The following is a 12,914-nucleotide window of genomic DNA, read 5'->3' as shown; positions in this document are numbered from 1 at the left end:
AGTCTAGTAGCACAGTTTTGATGGGAGAATAGCTGAAAACATTCCCACAATACAAAAACATTTGTGTTGGAACCAATACAAGCAGCATGGTTAGTTTATTATTTCTTGCAAGACAGTGAATGATAATAGATCCAGAGGGAGAGTTGAAGAGGGGCATTCCATCAGCAGGGGACTCAGAACAAGTAACCCTTTGCTTACATAAGGATGGTGACAAAAGAAGTTTCTGTATTGATCAAGAGGGCAAAATAGTCTCTTTATATAGATTATTTAACTCCTGACTCCAAACTAAAATTTTGAAGTGGGGAAGAAAAAAGCCAAACACTGCTAGGAACATCAGCATATTACAAAATTTCCCCATTCTTTTTCTTGTGCCATCACTGTGTCTTGTTCAGTCTGTAATTTTGTCTATTTAGAGCCAAAGTGCTTCCTCACAAAGTCATTAGAGCCAGCAGTCTCATAATACTGATTCAAGGACTTTGGTCTCTGCAAAATACTCACCCTATTTTAAACACATGATTAGAGAAAACAGCATTCAACATAAAACTGTTTTTAAGGTAGTAAATAAGTGCTATTATTACTAATATCTTATTAAAGTACTAAAAAAAGTACTAAAAATGTTTCTTTTTTTTTTTTTTTTGTTCCATTAGCACTTTGTCTTGAACAAAAAAAAAAAAATAGGAATTCTCAACTACACCAGGGGAGGAAATAAATTAGTCCTCACAACTGTTGTTTTTTAATTTTAGTTTTCAGTAGCAATATCATTCTGCTGCTCTGGAGACTTTGACCTACAGAACAGTTTGAGGGACAGCACAAACACAAATCTCCCTATGGCTCCTTCTTGATTTGGGAGTTGGAAGCCCCTCCAGAGATGACAGGATAACCAAAAGAAAGGCTGTTTTACATGAGAAGGCTGATTTTGGTCCACCACCAAAACCTTGGAAACCCAATCCAAAGCAGAGATATCAGGGCACAAACACCACTGGTTCCACATGGTGCAACAACTGCCCCATTTACCCCACAGCCAACCACCCAGAGTCTGTGCCTTGCTGCTAAAGAAGCCAACATGAGGGATCTGTTGGGTTTTCACCGGGGCTTTGTCCATCCCCCTGGGATTGACAGCACAAACCTGTGTCAATCCTTTGGGAAGGCCAATATTTCAGGCCACATAAAGCTAAATGAACAACCTCTCAGCAACCTCTCACCCCCTGAAAGTGAATGTAAATGCAGAATAATTGGGAAGAGCCTTTGCACCCAGTTATCTGAAATGAGACTAGAACAGGGAAAATGGGTTCTTGAAAAGATCATGCCAACTCTTTTCTATTACAGCAGCTTATGTAGCAGCAGTAATAATGACCTTCACTAGACATTTCCTTGAGTACTAATGACCTGGGGTTAATGGCCCGAGGCGTAGTTTTATGCAGTCAACTCTTGCAGCCAGCAATTAATTACCAGGAAATACAATGTGCTCTGACCACTACGGCTCAATTAGCCTCATATTATTAAAAAATGAAAAACTTGTCAATCTTATTTACTGTAAAGGTGTCCTGGATTTTATTTTAGCATATTAGACTAAAAAACCCCTTGAACCTATATTAAGCCAAACATATGTTCTACAACACTCCTCCATTAAGTTTGCGCAAATTACGGGGAGCTAAAGCCGAGTGTCTTGCAATACGAGGATTATCACAGCCTGCCCACAGACAGAAAAATATTGTGGAGCAAGGCTCTGTGTGAATTCTGCCTCTGTGCTAGAAGAGTCTCCCCCAAAATAATTTTCATCTCTCTGGTGGTTGTAAATGGATTGAGAGAAGGGAGAACAGTGAGGGACGCATTGCAGAGAACGTCCCTTCAGTGGCAAGAGGTGGGCAGTGTGTGTTGGAGTAAGGAAAGGAAGAAGAAGGGCCATCTGGCTTTTGGCAAATTTTGGGGTGCCCCAATATCCCTGCAACAGATTTACAAAGATATTGGGGTAGATTATTTTTGCATCCAGGTTTGTTCTCTCCCAATTCATGTTCATTCACTACATTTTATTGTTTCGGCAAGGCTTTTGTAACATGCCCTGAAAACCAAGCACTGTGGGCTCAAGTGTCATTGTTCCTGGTCAGTTGTTTGTATTTCAGCACTATCACTAGGTTTTGGGGACCTGAAGAGCTAAGGCCAGGCACTGGAGCTAGCACCAGGAGATGCTGTCTTTGATTTGGGAATTACCAGCTTCAATCCCATGAAGGATGCAAAAAGCTGATCAGATTGTGCCTGTAGATCCATCCCTCTAAATAGGTTTCTGGCATTCACTGTGGCTTTTGTTTCCATGAAATACAGACACTCTGTGGGTGTCTTTGTGCCTGGGAGGCTTCTCGAGGAACAACTGGTACCACAGTGCCTTCCAGCAAGTCTTGGTCTCAGGCGTTGCTGTTGGACAAGTGCATGCTAACAGGGTTCTGAGCAGGACTCCCTAATATGATAAGGCCCTTCCAAAAAGCAAGCAGGAACTTTAATCACATGCTTTGAGAGCTGTAGTTTCAGGCCAGAATTCATTTAAATAAGAAAATTCATATCTCTTGTAATAGATGTTGAGTTCAGCTTAGTTTGATGCTCAGTGCCATTAAAACCTCTTTGTGAAATGACTGATTTCAGGGCACTTCTGCACGTTTCTGTGCTTGCTGAAAGTTAAAAGCAGAAAGAATTAAGACATGTGGGGGCAAAATGTATGTGTCTGTCAGGAGAAGCAGAGGGAGGTGTTTATCCAAGGTTTGCCAGTGATGCCAAAGGCGGAAACACACATTCCCTGGCAGCCTTTGTGGTGGCTTTGGAGAGCTGGGAACAGCATGCTGGCTGTTGAGAGCACAAACCTCCATCCACTCTCCCTGACTGACCCCCCCCATCCAGCTTTTGGTGGGGGATCAGCCACTAACTGTGGTGGCTTTTGTTTTCAGCAAGACACATGACACAAAGCAGCCATTGCTGGTGCTGGCAGGACTGGCCACTTGAGCACAGCAGCTTTAGGTGCCACATCACAAAAATCTCCATTTTCATGGCATGTACTGAGGAAGGATCCACATGGGACTTTTGTACATCTCCGAGCCCTGATGTGCTAACCACGTCAGCTTGTCAGCAGGCTGGATCACTGCCATGCTGAGAAATTATGAGTACAGTAATTACAGAAGTATGACATTCGTAACCAGAAGGCAAAGAACAGGAAAAATTGCAATTGTCCAATGTTACAAGTCCTTCCCATATACTAATAGCTATTTATAACCTCACATCTTTATTAGGGCAATTATAGCTTTTTTTAACATTTTATTTTAGTTTAGGGATATCAGTCAAATTTCCCAATGCATTCTCTTTTTAAAAAGCCAAAGCAATATGATTCTTTTGTATACTGTCAAAAGAAGTAGACATATTTAGAGGTCTTTTCAATTTGTTAGTATGTTACTTTTCATTTAATTGTAGAAATGCTCCTATTAATCATAATGATCATTTACTCAAGTGCCCACTAATTCTCTTCTACAAATAGCAATGCTCTATAGAATTGGAAAAAAATAAAATCAATGGCCACATCTCTGATGAGATAATTTTATCAGTTATTCAGAATGAGCAGCTAGAATACAAAGCAAAAGCCATATACATAATAAAAAAAGAGATAATCCAGTAATCCCTCTTTCTCCTTTTATAAGGCATAGTAACAAATGTGAGAATTCAGATGTGCAAACATTATGGTCTACTTCTTCAACAGCATGCTCAGGCAGAGGGACAAGGAAAAGAAAATTGATGGCTTGCACTAGAGCAGAATTGAAGGATAACAATTTTATAGTCGTGCAGCTCAGATGGGTAAAAGGTGACATCCACCACAGGGAAGCCAAGAGTAATGCCGGGGAGTGTTTAATCTCATTTAGCTGAATTAAATCACTGTGTTTGAAGTCTTACTACAAGTTTACAAAGGCAAATAGTAAAGTTCAGAAATAATTCAGTGCTACAGGGGAAATTATCAACAAGAAATGGCTAAATTCCCAGTCCACGGTAGCATGCAGCCACACAGCACCAAGCAGGAATTTGCTGCTCTCATTCTCTCCTCTAAAAGAGCAACCAGCACAGCTCAGCTATTGCTGCTCGTGAAGCCCATTAGCAAATTACTGCCTGGCTGGAGCAAGGACAGAGCCAGGGAGGAAAGGAGATTCCTGCCAGCACAGATCCTCCCCAGCGACCTCCGGGTGCCGTGGTACGTTATCATCTCCTGCCCAGACCTTCTGGGAAGGCTGCGGGTGGAGCCCACACACCTGCGCGGTGGAAATATCTGTGAAAGTAGGGTGGAGAGGGCTGCATAATCACCTCCCCTTGCTGTGCAAGTGTCCCTACAGACCTCATTTTGGGCATGAAGCTGAAGAGGGCCAGATGTCAGCGGCACAGCAGGATCCCGGGGGAAGGCGTTATTCATTCCCAAGCAATGCTGCTCACACCCAGAGTGGCGAGTATTGGTCACGCACTGCTGACACGTTATCCCGCCTCAGCATCAGCTGAGAGCTGCATTAACCTCCTCACCACGCCACAGAATGCAATGAGTGGGTTTTGTTTCCATGGAAAGAGCGTGTCAAGCATTGACCTTCCAGGGCAGCGTGGCCTGTAGATAAGGTTGTGGCAAGGAGGTTTGAATGTCTAGGGCTTTTGCACACTGTCAATGCAGAAATAATTTAAGCCTGAGATGAGAGAGGCAGAAAATGACCTCATCCTTCCACTGTAACCTTGCTGCTCCCAAAGGTTTTAATATGATCCTCCAAGCTGAGCCGTGCTGCTGCAATCTGTCTAGAGGTTTGAGGGGGACAGAACACAGCTTTCTGGGGGGAGGGGGCAGTCCTAGGTCTAAATGGGACTTGGAAGCTCTATATCATTTTAGTTACCAAATTTGTCTTCACAGGGGTGGACTTCAGACATAAAATGTAGCAGTTAAGCATACGAAATAATTTATGGAATATCTGGAATGCTGTCAGGTCCAACAGCTCAGAAGCCAACCAAGAAGGGCATGGCCCTCATAGGGTTTAGTAAGGATACAGTTAAATCTTGGAATGTGTTTTAAGAGCAATTCTGTAGAGTTCAGTGCTACACTTCAGAAAAATTATCAGATCAAGGAGGTTCACGCTGTTTTGAGGACTCCAGTGTCGTTTCGCTTGATGGATGGAAGGATGATTCAGGACAACCCTCTCAAAAAGGAGGAATCACATCAGAAATCTGGAATTTTCAGTGGACAGTGGCAGTCAGATGCCAATTAATTCTGATGCAGTTTAGAAACTGAGCAGTTTTCACATCTTTCTGTTGCAGGTGTCTGCCTCCCAGTAGAACAAAGAAACACCAAGGTCAGAAGCCTCAATACTGTGCTGGCCACCCAATTTCTCACTCTTCAGCCCGGGCATTGTGAACACCACAGACTGAGTTAATGCTCCAAATTCCCTGCTGGCCTTTTTCTCCCTGAACTACAGAAATAACCAAGTCCCATGCAATGAAGGAATCTCACATACACCTCTATTCCAGCCTCAGTTTGGATGCAACTCATCCAAGACCCAAAATAATGAATTTCACCATATGAAAGCATCACATGAAGACCCCTGAAATTAATGATGCTCCTCCAAACACAAGCAGTTACCATTAATTTACAAGTGTATTTATTTTCTAATGTTATACTGTTATTTCTTCAAGGAAAGTATTTGTATATACAGATCAGAAAGAGTAAAGCTGGATTATAACCAGGGAAAAATTGCATTTTGATGAAGAGGGTGAGAGCAGCTAGCTGGAGCTAGAAGCTGAAGCTTTACTGCAAAGAGAGAACTGTGCTTCTCTTCCCTAGCATTTTAAGATCATTTTAGATTAATTCGTAAACACTGAGCTGTATACCTTGCTCATTGGAACCTCTGTTGTCATTTAACACAGATTAATTAGTGTTGGTGTTATGACCTAGAGTAGTTTGAAGGTCAAGTCCTTAAGATGTATTTTCATGAGATGCAGTAATGCTGTCTCAGGAGACACCAGGTATCGTAACTTATTGTGCTGTTAAACTATGTGCAATCAACATGTCTGCAGCTTTAAAATTTTACAATATACTAATAAGATAGACATAAAAACCTATTGGTATCACTCCCATCAGTATTAATGATCTTAACACAGCAGGTGTTATCAGTCCTAACAAAATATTTGCTATTTCATGCTTAGAGGCTCCCCTCTCTTGATTCACAGAAGCTGAGGAAGCTCTGTTTTAATGCTTTGATAATGCTACAGGCAGAGCCACTTTGGACACAGTTCAGCCCAATTTCCTTCATACTGAACCAGGCAACATCCCTCATCTTCTGTGATTTCTGGAGCAAGGTAGAGGCAGGAGTCCTGCAGACCAGGCACAATGCAGAGTCATTTGCAGTACGAGATATTTACCAGAATGGATAAGTTGCAGTTATATTTGCAGATTGCAGTCTTTGTATGAAAACAATACATTTATTCTAGGAAAATATATGTTTAAGACTGAAAATCTTCTTCATTGAGCCTTGTTCCCTGGTCTGGGAGGAAAGTAAAAAAAGAAGAAGAAGAAATAATCACTACAAACAGAGGGAAAGGCACACTTGAGTATTAAACTGGCTAGAAACCATCATAAAAACAAAAAGCAATTAAATTTAGATTAATTAATTATATACTCAATATTTCTGTCACTAAAGAGAAGTGGGATCTGTCCAACTAAGACGGCAGGTGTAATGAGATAATGGCTGCACAAGAAATGTGCAACTCCCCACTGACCTGCTGCCTGGGAGCTGCTCTGGGCCACACCAACACCATGTCCTGGGTAGCATTTACTGGACACAGGTAAGTCACCATGAGCTGTCATCACGGCTGGCACCCTGAAGTGCCACCTGGTCCCATGAGCGCCTCTCTGCTGGGGCACACATGTCCTACAGATGGTCCTTCTATAGGAAAGAAAGCCCACACTCCAGAGATGTCCATCTTCCTTCATCAACCAGAAAGGCTTTTGGGATGAGCAAACTCCTGATTTGGATCACTTAGTGCATCAAATTCCAGGAAAGGCAATGAATGGCTCTGTACCTCGGTTTCTTTACTTGCAGCACAAAGTGCTCTGAGGTACCCCATTGAGAAGGAATATTTTCAGACTATGATGCAGCACTGCCAAATGCTGCTGATTATGTCTCATGAAAAGTGGATGGTTGGATGCACATTCTGCATCCTATTGCAGAGGAAATGCAGTGCTGAAATTCTCCTCCCTGCTAAAAGAAAACTCTCTCACTGGAGAATGCTCACTGAAGTATTAAAACCTACTTCTGTGGACTTCCCAAAGACATCTAATCTTTAAATCTCTGGAGGGTGGCAGTTTTAGAAGAGATGCCATCATAGCTGCTAATTGTGGGATGAATTATGCAAGAATTTATTATTGATTCAAGGGGAGCCTGCTAGAGCGTGCAATCAAAGCCAAGGCAGAGCAGAGGGGAAAGGATGAGGTTTCTATAGTTAACTAAGCTGATTCACAACCCAAGAAAAACCCAAGGCAAAAAAGCAGTTTGCAAAGTGGAGCATTTTCCACAGCAAATCACCTTTTCCACACCCATAACCAACCTCTAGTGCCAGACCATGCCAGAGCAGTGCATGAATCCACTCTCAGCCCAGAAATACATCTCACCCCTACCAGCCCCCAGCCATCCACAGGGTCAAAGGCAGGGACCACTTTGGCTGGGGACACCCAACTCAGCCTATCCACATGGGTCTGTGCCCAAGGTGAGGACACCCAAGGAGTTCTGGTTACAGGCCAGAGCTGCAGAAACACCCGACACACCTAAAAATAACAACCGAGGCAAGGCCGTGCAGCCACAGAAAGCCGCATTTTAGAAGAGAATTATTTGCTGACAGCTTGGCACTGCCCTGAAGTTTGACAAGATCTATTCAAGGAGTACAGAAACTGGGGAAAGAGAGGTTCAACTAGAGAATTCAGAGGGTACTGAAACTAAAAGCATATAGAGCCCAAACAATGACACAGGGGTTACAGACACTCAACAATTTATTTTTGAAAGAGAAATTAGAAAGAGGTCGTTTAGGAAGCCAGGAAGGCCAGAGGTAAGCAAGAGGAAATAAAATGAGCTTGCACAGCAAGTCAGTCACTGACAAATATAAAACAAACCATGTGGAGGCTTAATAGCATGTTTAGCATTTTGAGTAATGGACATAAAATTTGCTTTTCTCAACTTGACCTTTGTTAACAACCTTAGGCACTGCAGGGCTCTTATCCTGCAGCATTCCCTTTACTAAACTCATCATGTCTCTGAGTGCTAGGGACCATTTCCTAATGCAATCAGAAGAGAGATCAGTAATAATGACAATAATTATATAAATATGTATATAATGCCTACATATCCATGCATTCTCACGCACATGTGCACACACACACATGCTACTTGTAACAACTCTCCAGTGGAAATGTTACAGTGACATTTAGGTAGAAAAACATCCAGCAGAGATCTAAAACACTAAAACCATCTCTGATGCTGCTGCACAGAGAATGGCAACAGAAGTACCAGAGGGGGAAAAAAAAAAATAAAATCAGTAAAGCTAAGCAACTCTCTAATACCCCACCAAAAGGGTTTATTTTAATTGCAGCAGGACACTGGCATGTTTCTAGAGTCAGGCACGTGTTCTGCTAAATAATCTTCTTTAAAATATTATAAATATGCAGAACTTTCAGAAGTAGGTCAGTGGCTCAACATGTAGCAAATAGCTCAGATAAATACCAGTCATTACCCTGTGGTCTGCAGTCAGTAGGAGATCTGACACACTCTGCAGCAAGCTGAATGGCCATTCACTGCATTAGAGGACCATTCCCCAAGTGATACCACAGCTGAGTCTGGTCACAGCTAAAAACATGCCTCTCAACCAGCAGAGAAATCAAGCTCTCCGTCTCATCTTTTAAGTTGTCTCACAATCAGCAAGGGCAAAAGCAGGAGAAAGCAGGAGGACGTGAGAATTCAGGACACAGATTTAATGAGCTAAATGAAATCTTCTGCTCAGGATAAACCCCGAATGCAAGTGCCAGCTCTGCTGGAAAGGTGACTTCAAAATCCTGCCTTGAGCATTGGTCCAGATGTGCTAAAACCCATCGTGGGAGGAATGTCTCTGCAAGCCCCAGATGAGCCCTGTGCAAAGTTCCCTGGGACCTGTAAAAGCCAAGCACTGGCTCACACAAAATCCTCCTGTGGATTTGGAGCCCTGAATCCATGCGGTGCAGCTCCCCTCGCCCACCCCCCCTTCCCAAATGGATTTCAGCAAGCACTTACCATCAGCAGGCTCAGAGCAGATTCGGGAGCACGCTGCACAGCCATCTCCTCTCTTCCTACATACAAATCCTCCCCACGACTTGGTCAGCCCTCGGCCCTCCGTCACAGCAAATCATCCACAGAGACCACAGCTAACTGCAGGGAGAGAAACCCCAAATCAGGGTCGGAGAGCATTTGCAAGAGGAGGAGAGGATGGATGAGGGGGTGGGGAGGAGAGGAGGGAAGGAAATAACCTTCACAGCCAGGGAAAGAAGCTTAAGCTAGGCCAAATTTTACACTAGAGAGAAGAGGAAAATGAAACAGAGAGCCGGCTGGAGAAACAAGATATCAGGAACTGCAGGATATTTAAAGCTCAGGCGCACGCCACCACAGAAAGCAGCAGCAGCAGCAGCATAGGACATGTATCAAACACCTACATGACAGGTTAGGTCCAAGCCATCCTCCCCCTGCCCCAGCTCGCAGACTGTAATTAATTGCTCTTAATTGCCATGGTCCTTCCTCCACCTAAATAAATCCTAGGTAACACAGAAGTGCCGTGCCCCTGACTCTGCATTTTCCTCCCTGCCCTGGTGATGCTAGCGCAGAAACAACGTCAAATATCGCCACGTACCGCTTCCAACAGGGTCAAATCTCTTCTCGCAAAGCCCTGCTTCGCCTGCTCAGGAGAGCAGACGCCTGCATAACACAGGCATGAGCAATGAGAGCAGACAGAGCCAGGAAGCACCCGATGCTCACTTGAGAGCAACAATTACCTTTATCGTATTCGAGCGAGAGCTGGGTTACTCACTGACCCTTTTCACCTTACGCCCCCCAAAGCAAGTCTCTTCCTCCTCCTTCCCTCCAAATGGACTCAGCTCCCCATGGAGCTAACACACTTCCCAGAAACATGTAATTACACAGGCTGTTGTGTTAGCGCTCTGATCACGCTGCCTGTACCGCATGGAGACGGCAGCCAGGCAGCCCCCCCTTCCCTCCCTTCCCGAGAAGAGACGCGCTGCCATCCCCCGCCGAGCTCCCGCAGCTCGGGGGGCCGCAGACGGCCAATTGTGAAAATGTGCCCGCTTAAGACGCAGAGACAAATTAGCCCTGAAAATAAGCACCTTGCTTAATGTTGGGTGTAAATGGAAGATGGCTCTTGAAAAGGCTTTAAAAATAAACAGAGCATCCTGGTAGGAAGGCCGGTCCTCTAATGCAGCTGTGCCCTGACAGACCTGTCAGACCCCTATTTTGTGGGGCTCAGAAGCCTCCTGGATTTCAGTGTGTCAACACTCATATCACCCCTCTGAAGAAGCAGAATTTTGGCTTCCTTTCCTAAACTGTTAGGCTCCATCTAATGACAATGTCTGTTCATATTCCAACTCCCACGTGCACATTCCCCTCCCTCCCCCCATGATTTTGGAGCCCAATTAAAAGTTTCAGACAAATTCAACCAGAGTTGAATTCTCTGACACATGTCATTCCTGCAACTTTTATAGAAATTGGCACCAGGATAGAAGAGAGAATTAAATTACTGTCTCCATGAAGGCAGCAGAAATCCTTCCTTGTGTTCTGGAAGTTACATCTGGCAGGTCAGCTCTGACATGTACAGCTCTGGAGTGCTTGTTTGCCCAAACTCTCTTGATCACTTTTTACTATGTTTTACCAAAGGGAACACAGTGACATGTGGGATTGCAGACATTGCCCTGGGAAGGTCATCCAGGACATCTGTGGCATAGCCATACCTCCCCCTTCCTACGTGGCATGTGACAGATAGGGAAACTTGGGTTTGTTTCATTTAAATCCATAGGTCAGTGAAATCCACTCCCGTCCTCACTGTATCACCAAGCCTGGGTGGTGATGGCAAGGGCTTTCCTCTCCCCACGTTTTCCACCAAGAGGTGTGGGAGGGGGAAGCCACTCCTACACAGAGGGGTCACCTCTCAAGGGGTAGCGCAAACTCACTCATGGACACACAGGAAGGCATTTTCTGGGGTTCTCCCTCCTTGGTTTTGGGTCACAGACATCAACACTCAGGGAAAGTCTGCTGACCTACACCTGAAGGTGGTATTCACTGATTTCTTTCTGAGACCTGAGCTCTTTACCTGCAGTGAACGTAGCTCCTGTGATCACACTTGCCAGCAGCCATGCTCATCTCCACTCCTTGTGTGTGAGTCATCTCCACTGAGAGACCCCCAAAGGTACCCAAGCATCAGGGAGCTCTGGCCTTCAGCCAGTTGCTTCAACCCACCAAAGAGCTGAGACAGTTTCAAGGTATTTTCTAACTGCAATGCCCATTGTGGCTGTCTGCAGTGGGTCACCCTTTCCTCACAACCATCAGAAACTATGAACTGTCACACAATGTGATCTGCTGCAGTCCCTTCCAAGAGATTTGTCTTTATCCCTGAAGACAAACAGGTTGTTGGCTGTTGCAAGGAGAGGAAAAACAGGCTACTTAAACGTCTCTTGAAAGGGGAAAATATGCATAATAAAAGATTAAGGTCTCAAGGCATCAGATGATAAAATATGTAACTAAATCTATTTCAACGGCACCATAACAAATATCCCAAGGCTATTACATTTTCCCCTACACTAACCCAATCTGAAGTTCTGTAAGAAGGGGACTGCAGAAATTACGTGTTCAGTAGCTCTCGAGTTTGACAAGCAAGGTTTCTCCTTTGCCAAGAGGTTTTAAGGAAACCGCCTATTCCTGCATTTTTGGACTCAACTAAAATGAAGAACCTGGAAGTGTGGATGGTTCTTCCATCTCTAGCTCCTGAATTCACTCCACAGTTGGGCAAGGTAAAAATTCATCAAACACCAGGAGCTAGTTATGATTTTTAGTGTCCTTGAGAAATTCCTAGGTTTTTCCTGAGCTCTGCAAGTCTCAGAGTAATGATCATCTGTAGGGAGCCATCTGTGTACAAGTGTATGATCTATGGCTTCAAGGTATATTTGCAAACTTACCTATAGCTTAGCCATTTTCTACTATTTAAGTGAATAAATTTTGTAGCACAAGAGGAAAAACATAGATCATTATTCACTGCAGGTTGTCAAGAGACAAGAAGAAAAAATTTTTGAAGGAACTTGATGGATACAGTTAAAACTACAGACTTGTGGTTTTGTTTCAAGGCCTAAAACTATTACATTGAGGCCACATCTCAAGTGCTGTGCTCAGTTCTGGGTCCCTCAATTCAGGAAGGACATTGAGGTGCTGGAGGGGTCCAGAGAAGGGCAGTGGAGCTGCGGAAGGGGCTGGAGCACAAGTCCTGTGAGGAGCAGCTGAGGAAGCTGGGGGTGTTTAGCCTGGAGAAAAGGAAGCTCAGGGGTGACCTTATCACTCTCTAGAACTTCCTGACAGGAGAGTGTAGCCAGGTGGGGGTCAGGCTCTGCTCCCAGGAAACCAGCGACAGGACGAGAGGACATGGCCTCAAGCAGCAGCAGGGGAGGTTTATATTGAATACTAGGAAGAATTTCTTCACAGAAGGGGTGATTAGACATTGGAATGGGCTGCCCAGGCAGGTGGTGGGGTCACCATCCCTGTGGGTGTTTAAGAAAACCTGGACGTGGCACTCAGTGCCATGGTCTGGTTGACACGGTGGTGTTTGGTCATAGGTTGGATGCAATGATCTCA

General features: G+C 44.3%; 1 protein-coding gene across 2 annotated transcripts in view; it reads right to left on the bottom strand.

Annotated features, from left to right (window-relative positions):
• Positions 1 to 9,803, bottom strand: part of FRMD4A (FERM domain containing 4A) — a 362,397-nt gene extending 352,594 nt beyond the window's left edge. Inside the window, exons 1-2 of one of the 2 annotated variants that reach the window (XM_017740376.1) lie at positions 9,722 to 9,803; positions 9,306 to 9,440 (exon numbers count right to left, since the gene is read on the bottom strand). In XM_017740376.1, coding sequence (XP_017595865.1) covers positions 9,306 to 9,350 — 45 coding nt within the window. In that variant the 5' untranslated portion in view covers positions 9,351 to 9,440; positions 9,722 to 9,803. Of the gene's footprint in view, positions 1 to 9,305; positions 9,441 to 9,538; positions 9,610 to 9,721 lie in introns of those variants that run through there. The other variant, XM_017740375.1, reaches the window with a different exon arrangement.
• Between the last annotated feature and the right edge of the window lie 3,111 nt (positions 9,804 to 12,914).

This window comes from Corvus brachyrhynchos, unplaced genomic scaffold (assembly GCF_000691975.1).
Source record: "Corvus brachyrhynchos isolate BGI_N302 unplaced genomic scaffold, ASM69197v1 scaffold307, whole genome shotgun sequence".
Lineage (NCBI taxonomy): Eukaryota > Metazoa > Chordata > Aves > Passeriformes > Corvidae > Corvus > Corvus brachyrhynchos.
This window is presented reverse-complemented; position numbering and strand designations above follow the sequence as displayed.